General features: G+C 37.1%; 1 protein-coding gene across 3 annotated transcripts; it reads left to right on the top strand.

The window, feature by feature from the left end:
* The first annotated feature begins 344 nt into the window (after positions 1-344).
* Positions 345-12,147, top strand: LOC121513628 (lysosomal thioesterase PPT2-like). Of its 3 annotated transcripts, XM_041793501.1 has the most exons (10): positions 345-377; positions 484-681; positions 3,000-3,153; positions 5,687-5,782; positions 5,909-6,016; positions 6,587-6,688; positions 7,732-7,815; positions 7,905-7,989; positions 8,524-8,578; positions 10,046-12,147. In XM_041793501.1, the coding sequence occupies exons 2-10, from the start codon at positions 523-525 to the stop codon at positions 10,187-10,189; spliced, it is 987 nt and encodes a 328-aa protein (XP_041649435.1). In that variant the 5' UTR covers positions 345-377; positions 484-522; the 3' UTR covers positions 10,190-12,147. The 3 variants fall into 3 exon arrangements, with proteins under 3 accessions (XP_041649435.1, XP_041649438.1, XP_041649437.1); XM_041793504.1 differs by lacking the exon at positions 6,587-6,688 and having other exon boundaries at positions 358-681; XM_041793503.1 differs by lacking the exon at positions 6,587-6,688 and having other exon boundaries at positions 358-681; positions 5,909-6,022.
* Positions 12,148-13,441: the final 1,294 nt, after the last annotated feature.

Here is a 13,441-nt window from a genome sequence, read left to right as displayed (position 1 = left end):
TAATTCAGGCATCAGACTGGGTAAATAACTTAGTATTATTTAGAATTGTTCCACAATGCTATACATAGACTAAAGCCTAAAGTTAGTTTCAACTGGTGGTGTTATTCGTTTATTTATTTACTTATTTATTTACTTATTTATGTAGTAAGTTAGTTAGGTAGTTAGTCAGTTAGTTTTACTGTTGTATTAGGCTAGAAATTATTTCCCCTTCATAATATATGCTACTGTTGCAAGTGGGTGAACTTTTGGTGGGATGGCATTGCTTGAGGATAGAGACCTGACAGAATTTTATAAAACGGATGTGACTGTGTATGTATGTGTCATACAGAGGGACTTAACAGGAAGGAGGCGCGTGCATAGCTTCAAAATCAAGACAAGTACAGTCAGAAGTTGAGGGAGGTCGTTGACAAAGCTCCACATCAGCTTAGTTACAGCTCTCACCATAAACTCTCTCTGTGTTTCCTCTGTCTTTCCTCTATCCAGCTTGGCGGGAGGTCTCACCTGCTGTGACCGAGGAGAGTGATGGAGACCCCGCAGACCTTCCGAGCAGTACCCCCCCTGCCTCTGCTCGTGCTGCTGCTCACAGGACTTCACACCGACGGATACAAACCTGTCATCATCGTCCACGGTCTGTTTGATGGACCCAAACAGTTTGTAGTGCTGTCTCAGTACATTAAAAAGGTAGGTCAGAGGAGCTCGTGCAGATACAGTTGTTCAGTCTTTGCTCCCCAAAAAAGTATGAAGATAGCCCACGTGCTGGATGAAGGTTTCAGACTATTTTTGTCAACAGATACGAGTTATACCACGGTGTAAAAACGCTCTTTTGTTGCTAAACTAAAAAACTACTCAATTCAAAGTGTTATTCTGTAGAGACAAAATGCAAGAAATTGCAAAAGTAAAGTACAAAGCTGATATATTTAGGGGCTGTGTTGGTAATTTGGAGACCCCACACAACACCTGTGCTAATATTGAATTAATAAATATGACAGTGTTGATTTACTGATAGTAATAGCTCACGTGTGAGTATTGCATTAGTTGTTTTAACTTTATTACAACATAAGTGTGACAGTTATAAATGATAATATAGAATATTATATATTTTTTAACAATAACCAAACTTATCAAGTAGATTCAGTTTGTATTTGACATTTACAAGTACCTACAAAGTGTAGATATGCTCTTGCTATTACGTGAGCATTTGTAGTAGAAATATTATTTAATAAATGTTTATTTTATTCCACCATTAGACTGGATATAATTTGGCAGAGGACCATGACAGTTTGAGCTGCTGAATTTGTCTGATTTGTAGATCAAGAATTTATATACACTGGAGATCAAAATTAGAGAACAATTTATGAACACTTGATTCATTTTGAAATAATGTAATCTTCATGGCTCAACATTTAAAGAATTTTTTGTTGTGGCAATACCATGCTACTGAAACATTGCTTTAAAACAGAGAAAGGAACTTACACAAAAATCATCATTTTGTGGAAAACACAGTGATCAAAATTAAAGAACAGCAATGCCTGTAGCACAAAGAAAGATTATAGCAAAATTTTTCTGAAGGTTACGGCAGTCAAAAATTAGTAGGAAGTGTACAGGCCTTTACTTTGAATGACTTGAGCACATCTACTGCCACAGGACAACACCAGTCTCTCACACTGCCCTGGTGTGATTTTGGTCCACTCTTCTTCCAGTCTCTTCCACAGTTTGGTGACTGTAGTGGGTTTATTGGCCGTAACTTTGTTGCCAAGGATTTTCCAGAGGTTTTCTCTTGGGTTTAGATTAGGACTCTAGGCTGGCCATTTCAATATTTCAGTGTTTTCAGTTTCAAGGAACTTCTTTACATACTTTGCTGTTTGACATTGGGCATTGTCCTGCATGAAAATAACAGTCTGATTAGGTGATGAAAACAAGGAAGGAATCAAATGTCGTCAGAGAAGGTTCTGATAATCATTTGCATCACTCAGCCATGTAGCTGTATCAGAGGCCCAACTCCTGCTGCAGAAAACATTCCCCAAATCATGACACTTCCTCCTCCACCTTTCACTGACTTCTTTATTCACTTTGGATTCGGCCTTTCCCCAGTTTGACTATTTACATAATGTTTTCCATTGGACACAAATAAATTAAACTTTCATCACTGAAGTGAACTTGTTAGTCTAGCTGTTTGATTCTTTCTGCTAATGAGAGGTTTGGTCACTGCACAGTGGGCTTTCAGTCCAAACGCTCTTAAACGTCAAGACACTGTATGATGAGACAGAGTCTTACCCTGTTCAGTGATGAACTGGCGAGCAATTCCAGCTGCAGTGTTGAACCGATTGCCCATTGAGGTTCTCCGTATTACCCTGTCCTCTCTTTTAGTTGTCTTTCATGGACGACTGGCCTTGGGAGGTATCTGAAAGTGTTATGTAATTTTGATCAGTGTTCTTTTTAAATATTTTGTTGAAGTTTTTTATACTGTACTTCACAATATATGTAACACATGCAATACGCTTAAAATTCTGCTCTTGTACTCATGTCTGGATAATTTCAAAACAGGGCAATTCAGCAAACTTGAAATGTTGGAAATTGTGGATTGTTCTGTAATTTTGATCTCCAGTGTATAAACCTGCTTGTTACACTCATATTTCATCAGTTGTGTGTTTTAACACCCCATTTGGCAGTTTCTTGATGATCTGAACTGTTAAAATGGTCATATAGCCAACCTGCTAAAGTGGTGATGAATGAATAAAAATAGATTGGTATCATTGGGTATGACAGATTTCCCTAAAATTAACAAGTGAAGTGAAAATTCAACAATTGTTTCAACGTTATCCTCCCAGTTCCTCAGTTGTTTTCTCTTCCTCTATGCTCAGTTTTACTTTCAGAAAACTGCTGTAAATGTGCTCATGTTTGGCTGAAACAACATGAAGAGAAGGCATCAGGGTGGTAGATGTCTGATTCAATCAGTGCTTACTCCACTCCTCACACTCACGTTTCTCTGTTATTCCCAGGTGCATCCAGGCACTGAAGTGAAGACGATCAGTTTGTACAACAACCTGGCCAGCCTGAAGCCGATGTGGAGGCAGGTCGAAGGCTTCAGGATGCATGTCCAGTCCATCATGAAAGAATCTCCTGATGGGGTTCATTTGCTGTGCTTCTCACAAGGTCCCCTCTCTCACTCCTACAACTCTTACCTGGACACTTTAAATGTGTACAAAATGCTTTTTTTTAAGATAAGACCCTTCATTGTGCTTTTTACATTTGAAAGCACTCTTAAATAATGTATTTTCATGTTTCTCTTGCTGCAAGGGCATCTACTGGAATTAGGCAATTTTATCAATATAAAACTGATAAAATAGAGTCTCTTGCTCTAAGGGGTTTGAAGAAATGGTCATAATAGGTGTGCATCAAGATGTGCATGTTTTTTAGGATGGGCCAACAATTAATCAAACAACATCAAAATAAAGTTTGATTATCCAGAAAAGTTCCTGGACAGGACCCCTGACTCCAGCAGACTTCCAAGCCCCTTTTAAAGCCTCAAAATGTCCTCATATCAATCAAATTAAAGTCAGGTACATCCCTAAATGGTAAATGGACTTGAGTTTGTATAGCGCTTTTACACTGCAAGTCACACCAACCCATTCACTCACACACTGATGGCGGAGCTTGCCATGGAGAATTTGCCATCAGTACGAGTTCATCCCGTTCAAATGCTTCTGTACCCATTTACAAATTGGAGTTGTGTTTTGCACAAGGACACATATGTGAGTGCAGGAGCTGGGGATCAACCCCACAACCTTTTGATTGTGAGACAACCAACTCTACGTCCTGAGCCACAGTCACCCCAGTCCCTGCAGACACATTCAAATGATGCATTTGAAGATTAATCTATGGTAACATTGCTAGAATAAATTAAAATGTGTGATTCCTGGCATAAGAATGAATATCACACCAATTGTGGGCATGTATTTTTTTTGTTTTGTAATTAACACCTGGACTAGAGACAGTTTACAATATTACACTTCTTCTAAGTGCTGATGAAGTACTGTTGGGTAAGAATTGTCTACCCTGTAGCTCTTTAGCTTTGTTACCAGAAAAGAGATGCTTCAGAATATTTTATTCACTGGATGTGATTTATTTTAGCTTACCAGGGAAGGGCCTCATATTGGTGTTTTACTGGAGGCTTTAAATTACTAAAACTGCCCTGACTGCTGGGCATGATTGCATACAAGGTGAAACATACATTGTTAATGAAAATAGTTATGGGAACAGACTGTGTTTTCTGACACTGAAACTTCCTCTTGTTTCCCTCCTTCCTCTCAAATCTGCCCTCTACACAGGGTGTAGCTGTTGTTACTGTAACAGTGTTAGAAGGTGCTTGTTCTTTTACTGGATAAAAAGAGAAGAAGACTGTTGGCTTTACCATGAAATTGTATTATTATATTAAATATGCTTTATTTGCAGAGTACAGCATAATCAGTAGGCTTTTTCAGAGCTCAAAGCACCGTTTACATTAGCTGACATTTGTGCACCCAAATGCCTCTTTAAAATGTCCCAAAAACTGAAATTAAAAACACCGTTTTGAGAGGCATTTTTAGTCCTAACAATATTCTATCAGAAGTGCAGTAAAGCAAAATCTTAATTAGCTAAGATCTCTATTTATAAACATGAACTCATTTTGATATCTCCATGACAAAATATTGAGTCAAACAAGTCAGACACTGCAAAATCTCAAATCAAGTGTAATCATCTAATTTCTTGTTTAAAAATATCAAATTACATGTTATATGAGCCACGTTTATCTGATAATTCCAGATAAACATCTAATTAAAAATATTACAAGCAAAAGATAAGATGTTATCAGCATGATTGCACTTTTGTCCAAGAGAAATTTAATGTCTTATCTTAAGAAAGTCGAAGGAATATTTCTGTTTTTTTAAGATATAAGGTACTTGTCAATAGTAGTGACATCAGCCTCACGTGATTTCAGTGAGTGTTGCCCCACATGCTCGTAGTAGCTAGGCTAATAAAGCACCAAAAAGCACTCACTGAATTATCCAGGCCCTTTAAAAAAGCATGTTTAGTCAATTGAATTGTCAGCCAGTTTTACTTCATGTCAGCAATGCTTGTCTTATTCTGCTTGTGATATCTTGATATATAAAATGTTTATCTGTCCTTGTGAGACGAATGTATTCAATGATAAGAGTGATAAAACGTCTCAGACTAGAATTGAGGCAAATTTGCTTGCTTAGTTTTACAATGAATTTGAAACAGTTTTAAACAAAAACTGATGTTGCCTTCTTGATGACACAAGGACTGTATAATTAGACTCTATCAGCTGCAGCTGAATGTACAACATGAAGTTGCAGCTGCCTTGTGAGTTTTGTGATAAACGCCTGTTTCTCTGTCATGTCTGACCAAAGATGTTATGAATGAGAAGTGAGGCGTCACTCAGTCTGTCAGAAACCAAGATAAATTCTCTGTCTGATAATGTGTGACAAAAGTGGATGATGTTTAATCTCTATTTTGAGCACAGAGACATCAAGAGGGAGGACATAGTATCTGTGTAGTGAAGGTCAATACAGTGACATATAAACTATGAGTTAGTGTAGGAATCTCATGCAAGATGGATTCAACCTTTACAATCTGACACTTTGTTTGTTGATAATGTTTTGACCTCCTTTTTTTTTATTCCTAGGTGGTTTAATTTGTCGAGCTCTTCTCTCAACGACTCCAGACCACAACGTGCACACCTTTATTTCACTTTCCTCCCCACAAGCTGGACAGTATGGAGGTCATTCATGTTTTCACTTTTACATTTAAGATGTTATTTTAAAAGCCAATGCGAACTAACTGACACTGCTGATTTTGATCTATTTCAAATGATAAATGCTGAATTTTTCTGGGTGTTTGTCCACAGACACAGATTATCTGAAGTGGATATGGCCTGACCACATGAAGAAGACGGTGTTTCACGTTTGCTACAACACATTTGGACAGAAAGTTTCTGTTTGTGACTACTGGAATGGTGAGGGTAATTATCTAAAAAAAAAAACCTGCCTTTAATCAATAATCTTTAGAGCTTGATTGGTGATCAAATTAAATTTAGGGGTTTGTAAATTATAAGGGGCACTTTGAGTACAGTAACCCTGAGGAGACATGGATCCACACATAGTATTTTACCTGTCCTGATGAGTAAATATTGGTTGTTTTCTTGAACTTTTCACATATTTAGCTTTTCATCTTAAGATAACAGGGCTGTTTTTCCAATGATAGTGGCTCTATTTCAGCCATTTTCTCAGATTTTTGAGAATTATATCTATTACCGTGGGAAATTGAGTGTTATTGTTCTTAGATAGGGGCTAGGGTTAGCGCTGCTGCCTCACAACAAGAAGGTTCCCGGTTTGCTTCCCGGTCAGGTCCTTTCTGTGCTGAGTTTGCATGTTCTCTCCGTGCATGCATGGGTTCTCTCAGGTTATTCCGGCTTCCACCATAGACATGCTCGTTAGGTGAATTGATCACCCTAAATTGGCCGTGGGTGTGCATTTGAGAGTAGCTGGTTGTCTGTCTCTATATGTCAGCCCTTTGTCTTCCCCAGTGACTGCTGGGATAGGCTCCACCCCCACTGCGACCCCCAATGGGATAAGCTGTATAGAAAATGCATGGATGGACGGTTTTCCAGATTTCCAGAAAACCGTTGGTATTTACTAGTTATCATGGGAAAACCAAATCAAATGCATGAGTGTATACCAACTTGGCCTTTCCTATACAAGACACAAAAATGATATGACAAGCAAGCTGACAGACCTTTAACCAAGTGGAGAAACAAAGTGTTTGCATTAGTAGCGGACCTTGAGGCTAGCAAGTGCAGTGTGCAAACATCAAGTTCCTTGCAAAATTTAGCATGAAAAAACATCTCTTCTTACATTTGTGTGTAATTTGGCCACATTTACTCATCATCCTGGCTAAACAGAGTAAAATTAAATAGCATGTATGGGTGTATGTTTGCTCAGGGTTTCTGTACATCATAGACTTGACAATTTTCTTTTTTTTTTTTTTTTTTTTTTTTTTTAAATAAAAAATGCATGACCCACTGAAACAGTCCCACAACCCACCTGTGAGAATCACTTCTCCAAACCAAGAGACACCATTTGGTGTTAGAAAGGGAAGCCAATGCAGAAGTGCAGTGAAACTCCAGCCACAAAAACCATGAAATCCCCCTAAAGACCTGTGTTAAAACACCTGTTTTTATGATAGAAATAATCATGTTTACCTCCTAGGTAAACATGTCTTGGCACAAACCGTACAGGCGCTAAATTTCTCGTCACTCATCTGTCTTGATTATATTAATGGGATTGCATACCTTTGTATAATTGGGGGTCATGGCAGATTTGACTAACAGGGTGAATGTTGTAGCTATTTACCTGGTGATTTAAGGTGTAAGGCCTCAGTTTAAACTTATTTTTTTGTTGTTAGTTTTATCAAAAGTTTCTATTGTAGCAACTGAATTCTTTGGCTTTAAAGGCCAATGGGTGACATCACTGTGACTATGTCCATGTTTTATAGATTCTGGATGCATCTGCCAGAGCAACAAAGAAAATAAAGCTCCCACATTCATCTGTTTCATTGGCATTGACAACTTCTTGTCTTATATGAACATGAGCTTAATAATTCTCCATGAAAAAAAATCTAGAAGAGACATGATGAATGTACAGCATGTTGTAACCCTATTCTTCTCTTCAGATCCACATCATAGACCAAGCTACCTGCGTTATAACATCTTTCTTGCAGTGATTAATGGTGAAAGACCAAACAAACACATGAAAGGTAATGAATCACTGTCACAGCCTCAAAGCACTGTATGTTTGTGAATGTAAAAAAGTACAATAATGTATTTCCCTGTTTGACCTCTTTAGAATGGAGGGAAAACTTCCTACGCATCAAGAAGCTCGTTCTGATTGGAGGACCGGACGATGGTGTCATCACTCCATGGCAGTCCAGGTTTCACTCTCATCATAAGCTTTATGGTTCAAACAGTTCACTTTCATATAAAACATGCTGATATCACAGTGGATATGACAGTGAAGGCGTCATATAAATAGTGTTAGAAGATCAGCCTCATGAAAAAGAAAAACAATGCCTGCATTTTATGTCAATCAAATTGGAATTGGGGCTTCCAAAATAAATTCAAGCCTACAAAAAATGGTAAATGTTAACAATAAGGCCATGTTTAGGACAAGTGTCAAAGTTTTCAGTGGTTCAATATGAAAAAAATAGAGTTAAACCTTCAAAATAATGTATGTTACTCACCAGTAATATTATAGATTTTAAATTGTATTACAAATGTTCTTTATCCTAGACTGCCTTATTTTTGTTGTTCAGTGGGGGGGAAACACCGTATGTATATAATACACTATAGAGAAATGCACAGAGGATATATCATCCGTAATGTATGGTAAATGAAAAGTTTGTGGACAAAATGACAAGTTTCAAGATCTCTTTACCTGAAATGACTGTTTCCTCTTTCCTGCACAGCCACTTTGGATTCTATGACAGTAACGAAAACATCGTAGAAATGAGGAACCAGGAGGTGAGTTTCAAAATCACACATCAGTATAGCTCTTTTATACATTGCACGCTGCAAAAACAAATCTAAGAAAGAGCATTTTTGTAATTTCTTGTTAAAGACCAGATTGAATAGGACTGAAAGATGCAGGTTCACAGGGCAGGGTTTAATTTGCAGTCCACATTAGTACACGTGATCAGTCAGTGGAGTAAGCAAATCCAACAAAAGGAGCAGGTAATAAAGGGCAAGGTTCAAAAATCAGATTACACTGGATAACATACGAGAAAAGAAAGCTAGAAGCAGGTGACACAAGGGAATACTGAAACCAAACAAGGAGTGCGAAATGAAATTTGTGCTCATGCATATGCGAAGCTGTGATTTAAAAAGATATTTGAGTGAGACTGGGATTGTGCTTGGAGTTTAACATTTTGAAGTCGTGTTGATGATATGCATATATGATATATTTTTGCATGCACACATTTGGGAAAAAATGTAATATAAGCGCCATACACCTGATAGGTCCAGAGAAAAGGTCACTCAGGATGTAAGCTACAATTGAAAGATAGGGACAGAAGTTGCTTAAAATGAGCTAAAATAGCTGCCAAATCAGCAAACAACATTTACTGACTAAATTGGCTAAGATTAATCTGATCCATCCCATGTTCTACTCACAGTATATGAGCAACTGATCTCTAGCAGGAGGTCCAGAGTTCCCCGTTATAGACTGAACTCGGAAAAATTAATCGTGGTTTCCTTCAATTAGCAATCAGTGCACTAAATGTTTTAAACTGCAATTAATTGCATGATTTATTGTAGGGCTGGGCAATTAATTGCAAATGAGATTAAATTGCAATATGGCCTGCTGCAATTTTCAAATTGCAGAATTTGTAATACTTCTTTAACTTGATATTTGTGTCAAAATGCCAGTTTAAAACCTTTTTTTGTCAGCAAAGATGTTATGCATTACATATGCAATCGTTCAAGTGTCAATCTTTTAGAATAGACTACAAAAAAATCTTACTTTCTTTATTTCTGTACATTTTTCTGAATAAATATGAAAATTGTCACTCCCTTCAATACAATTATTCATATCCAATTTGCAATATGAGACAAAATGATCACAATTAGAGGAGGATTTTAAACAAAACCATAGTCAACAAAAAGGGTATGTTTAAAATGACAGATGCAGGATGATTGGTAAAAAGAGGTTGTGGCAGAATCCGATCAGCTTGGTACTTAAGAGAGTGAACTCCCAAAATCAGCTGATCACCAAAACGGAAAGAGAGAAAAACTGCTTGAACTTCCGCTGAGCTCCATTAACCCGATCTTGTCAGTGAATGTAGTTTCTTTTCAATGTAACAAGAAATTAATACAAACTTGCTGAGATCTGAAGTTTCACTTTCATATCACTGGAAATCCTTCTGCACATTTGTAGCCATCTCCTCCTTAATGCTGTTTTACATGGAAGCTTCTGTTCTGTGCCTTTCAAAGATTTACAAGAATGACACCTTTGGGCTGAAGACGCTGGACGCTCGTGGAGATGTGTCTACGTGTGTTCACTCAGGAGTGAAACACACTCTATGGCACTCCAACTTCACAGTGTTTCAGAGCTGCATAGAGAAGTGGCTCACATGAATACAACCTGCCAACAAGAGGGAACGATCAAACCGAAACAGACTTTAGGATGAAGACATTTTACTCTAATGCCTGTGCAAAGCAGCCAAAAAACTGCGCACAAACATTCATGGTCCCATAGAGACTGACCCCATAGTTTAATGACAGCCCTCCTTTCATACTGAGCCACACTAAAGCTCACAAGAAAAATGCTGCTGAAGTTACTGATTTCCATGAAATGTTGGACATGTGAGGCCCATGACTTTATATAGGAAAGGAACCCAGCCACTGCTGTGGCAGTCATTGTTTTGAGGACTGTTTTTTTAAGGCTCATCATTACAATTGCTTATGAAGAGATTTGTGGATCCAGAGCAATTCTGGAAAACAAGAGTAGAGACACACAGCTACACTTATAAACCAGGCCAATTACAGGCAGACACATTCTCACCCTAAAGCAGTGATTCTCAACCAGCTGGTCGGGACCCGAATTGGATGGTGGAGCAGGGTTAAGTAACTCGAGATTGTTGGTTATCTTTGTCTCAGTGTAACAAAGCTGGTTTCCCCATGATAACAATCCTTGAGATCTCTGGAAAATTACCAACATTTCTGTAACTTTCCAGGGGTGATTTCAGTGGGATCTCTTAGTTTAGTCTTTAAATAACAAGCTTCCTTTTTTATTTTATTTACAGTTTTCAGTTTTACAATAAACAACACAAGTCAAGTACAAGACAGAGCAAAAAAAAAAGACAACAGAAACATGGCTGCCAGTAAGGATAAATTAAAAAGTTCTTGAAAGCAATATTAGGCCCATTCCTATAGACAGGGTCTCTCTAGATTCAGATAAATATGAGAGGGGCCTCTACCATAACATATTTGCTCTCTGATGCAGTCTTACCATTAGTATGACACACAACATGCCCTTAAGCCAGTGATAGGGGTAGGGTGGTGAGGTAAAAGTAGACTTCCAGGTGATTAGAAGAATGGTATGTGCTCAGCATATTAAATCTACTTGAAGGTCACAATAGAGAACAGCTTGCTTAATTTTGTTCTCTAGCAGGGCATCAAATAAGGCACTTTGTCAAAATTCGTCCGCTAAAAGGGAACAAATAAGGGCACTTTGTTATATTTAGTTCACTAAGAGGGACCCTTATAGGGCACAAACTTTGTCCACTAACAAGGCACCAAAGAGGGTTTTTTTTCTCTTTGTTTAGATATAAAACCAACACAATAAGTTATAAAGATCAATTGTAATACTTTTCATGGTGTTTAGAATTATGATATGTGTAACTGTTTCCAGATTTTGTAAATACAGTTGCTTTCTGCTGCCTTTTCATACAATGTCGATTGTGTTTTATGATTCCTTGACAGAAACCTCAGAATATGCTTTCATATGTTTGCAATATGATGTAGTCAAATGTGGGACTACTCTTATGCAACTTCAGCTATGACCGAGCTTTGCTGCTCTCTAGTGGAAGTTTAAAGTATTTTGTTTTTTCTGCAACAAATACAACATGGCATAAAGTTTGATTATACTATGTTTAGTGTTCTTTATGTCTGCAGTAAAGTCTTCAGTTATAAAATCTATTTATCTATCAGGTGGTTTAGTTCCTTTATTTTTGGTCCTGATTCAAACATTTTAATTCATCATTCTTTGTGATGAAACCATGTTACCTCAACATTACATTTTCCTGTGCCTTTAAAAATCATGTTGACTCTGATCTTAAGAAAAGTCACATAAACAGACACAGACTGCTCAAAACAAGAGAAGCCCATCACTAACTGTACCCTATTGGACCATGTGATATCTTCCAGTCCAGGTTACTTTTTATCAGTAGATACTTTTTAAATACAGTCAGCAGTGCATTTATTTGACTACAATTTGCTCTTTGTTACCTCTACGTTTGACTACAATGACCAAAGACAACATGCATGTGTTAAAAGAATTCAAAGTATGTGATCACAGAAAAAGCAAACTGAAGAACCGGAAACTTTTCAGGCATAGCTTATAAAAACATTTGTAATTACTCATTGTATTGTTTTGATTCATTTACAGTCTAAATGTTTAGAATGTTTCTACATATATGCATGTGTGGATAGTTTGTGTGTTTATGCAGCTATTGTTGCTGCTAATGAGTTAAATTTAATTCAGTCTCTGGCTGAAGAGTGAACATGGTGACCTTTTACCCTTCACACATGGTTTACTCTAACCAGTTCACTGGGAGTTATCAGTCAATGAAACAAATTGATTTTCCGTAATGAACTTCTGTGCAGGGGTGCAGATGTGCATTCTGAGGAAACAGACAGAAAATCTGAAAGAAAATATTTATCAGAAATCCTTCTTTACAGTTTAAAACCAATTTATTCTATTGTTCCAAATCAATTCTGGTCTGTCAAAAGTCATGGAAAGTATTGAGTGTTAATTGATAAATAGGAATGTGTCTATTGCAATACAAACATGTTTATTATGAAATACTTTTACTGTACACTTTTTCAGTAATCCTCTGTCAAAGTTTACCGAGTAATGAAAATTCCAGGTGCTTTCCATGATCTCAATATCCAATTAAAACAATTTCTTAGATAAGTACATAATGCATGAGGTATCCTTGTCTTAAGTACCTTATTTACTATAAGCAGAAGCAGTATGAGGTGCTTTTATTGTGTACTTTTTCCACTAATCATGTCTTTTTCTTTTGTTTTTTCTTTATTTATTTGTGCAAAAGACAGAAGATTAAAATAATACAAATGAATACATGAACATATTAATCATCTGCCAAATTCATAGTGCAGTTATCAGGGATTGTCCCTGATTTTGATATCTGTTCAAACTATTTCTCAGTTAAGTACATCATGGGTGAAGTTTCACTGTAAAGTACCTCTTTACAACAAACACCAGTATGACGTACTTTAGTGAGTTCTTTTTGAGTAATCCACTTCCAGAGTACACCATGGATTAAAATTTGAGGTACTTTTCCCCTGACTGATAACCACTTAAACCTATTTCTGACATAAGTGCATCATGGGTGGTTTCCTAATAATTGCTTATCAAAAAAGGAAAATGTGCCACATAGTCTTATTTTTGTGCTTTTACAAAAGATTACACAAATAGTACAGTAAAAGTGCATTTTATGTGCTGTGCATAAATTAGAAGTGGTAGTTATTGTTCCAGACGACGTTCGCATCTTATTTTGAAAAACGAAAGTCAAAATTGTGTATTTCCGCTCACTTCTCCGTACTTTGACCAATGACTTTGACGCTATTTGATAAATTATTTCC

This window comes from Cheilinus undulatus, linkage group 8, assembly GCF_018320785.1.
Source record: "Cheilinus undulatus linkage group 8, ASM1832078v1, whole genome shotgun sequence".
Taxonomy (NCBI): Eukaryota; Metazoa; Chordata; class Actinopteri; order Labriformes; family Labridae; genus Cheilinus; species Cheilinus undulatus.
This window is presented reverse-complemented; position numbering and strand designations above follow the sequence as displayed.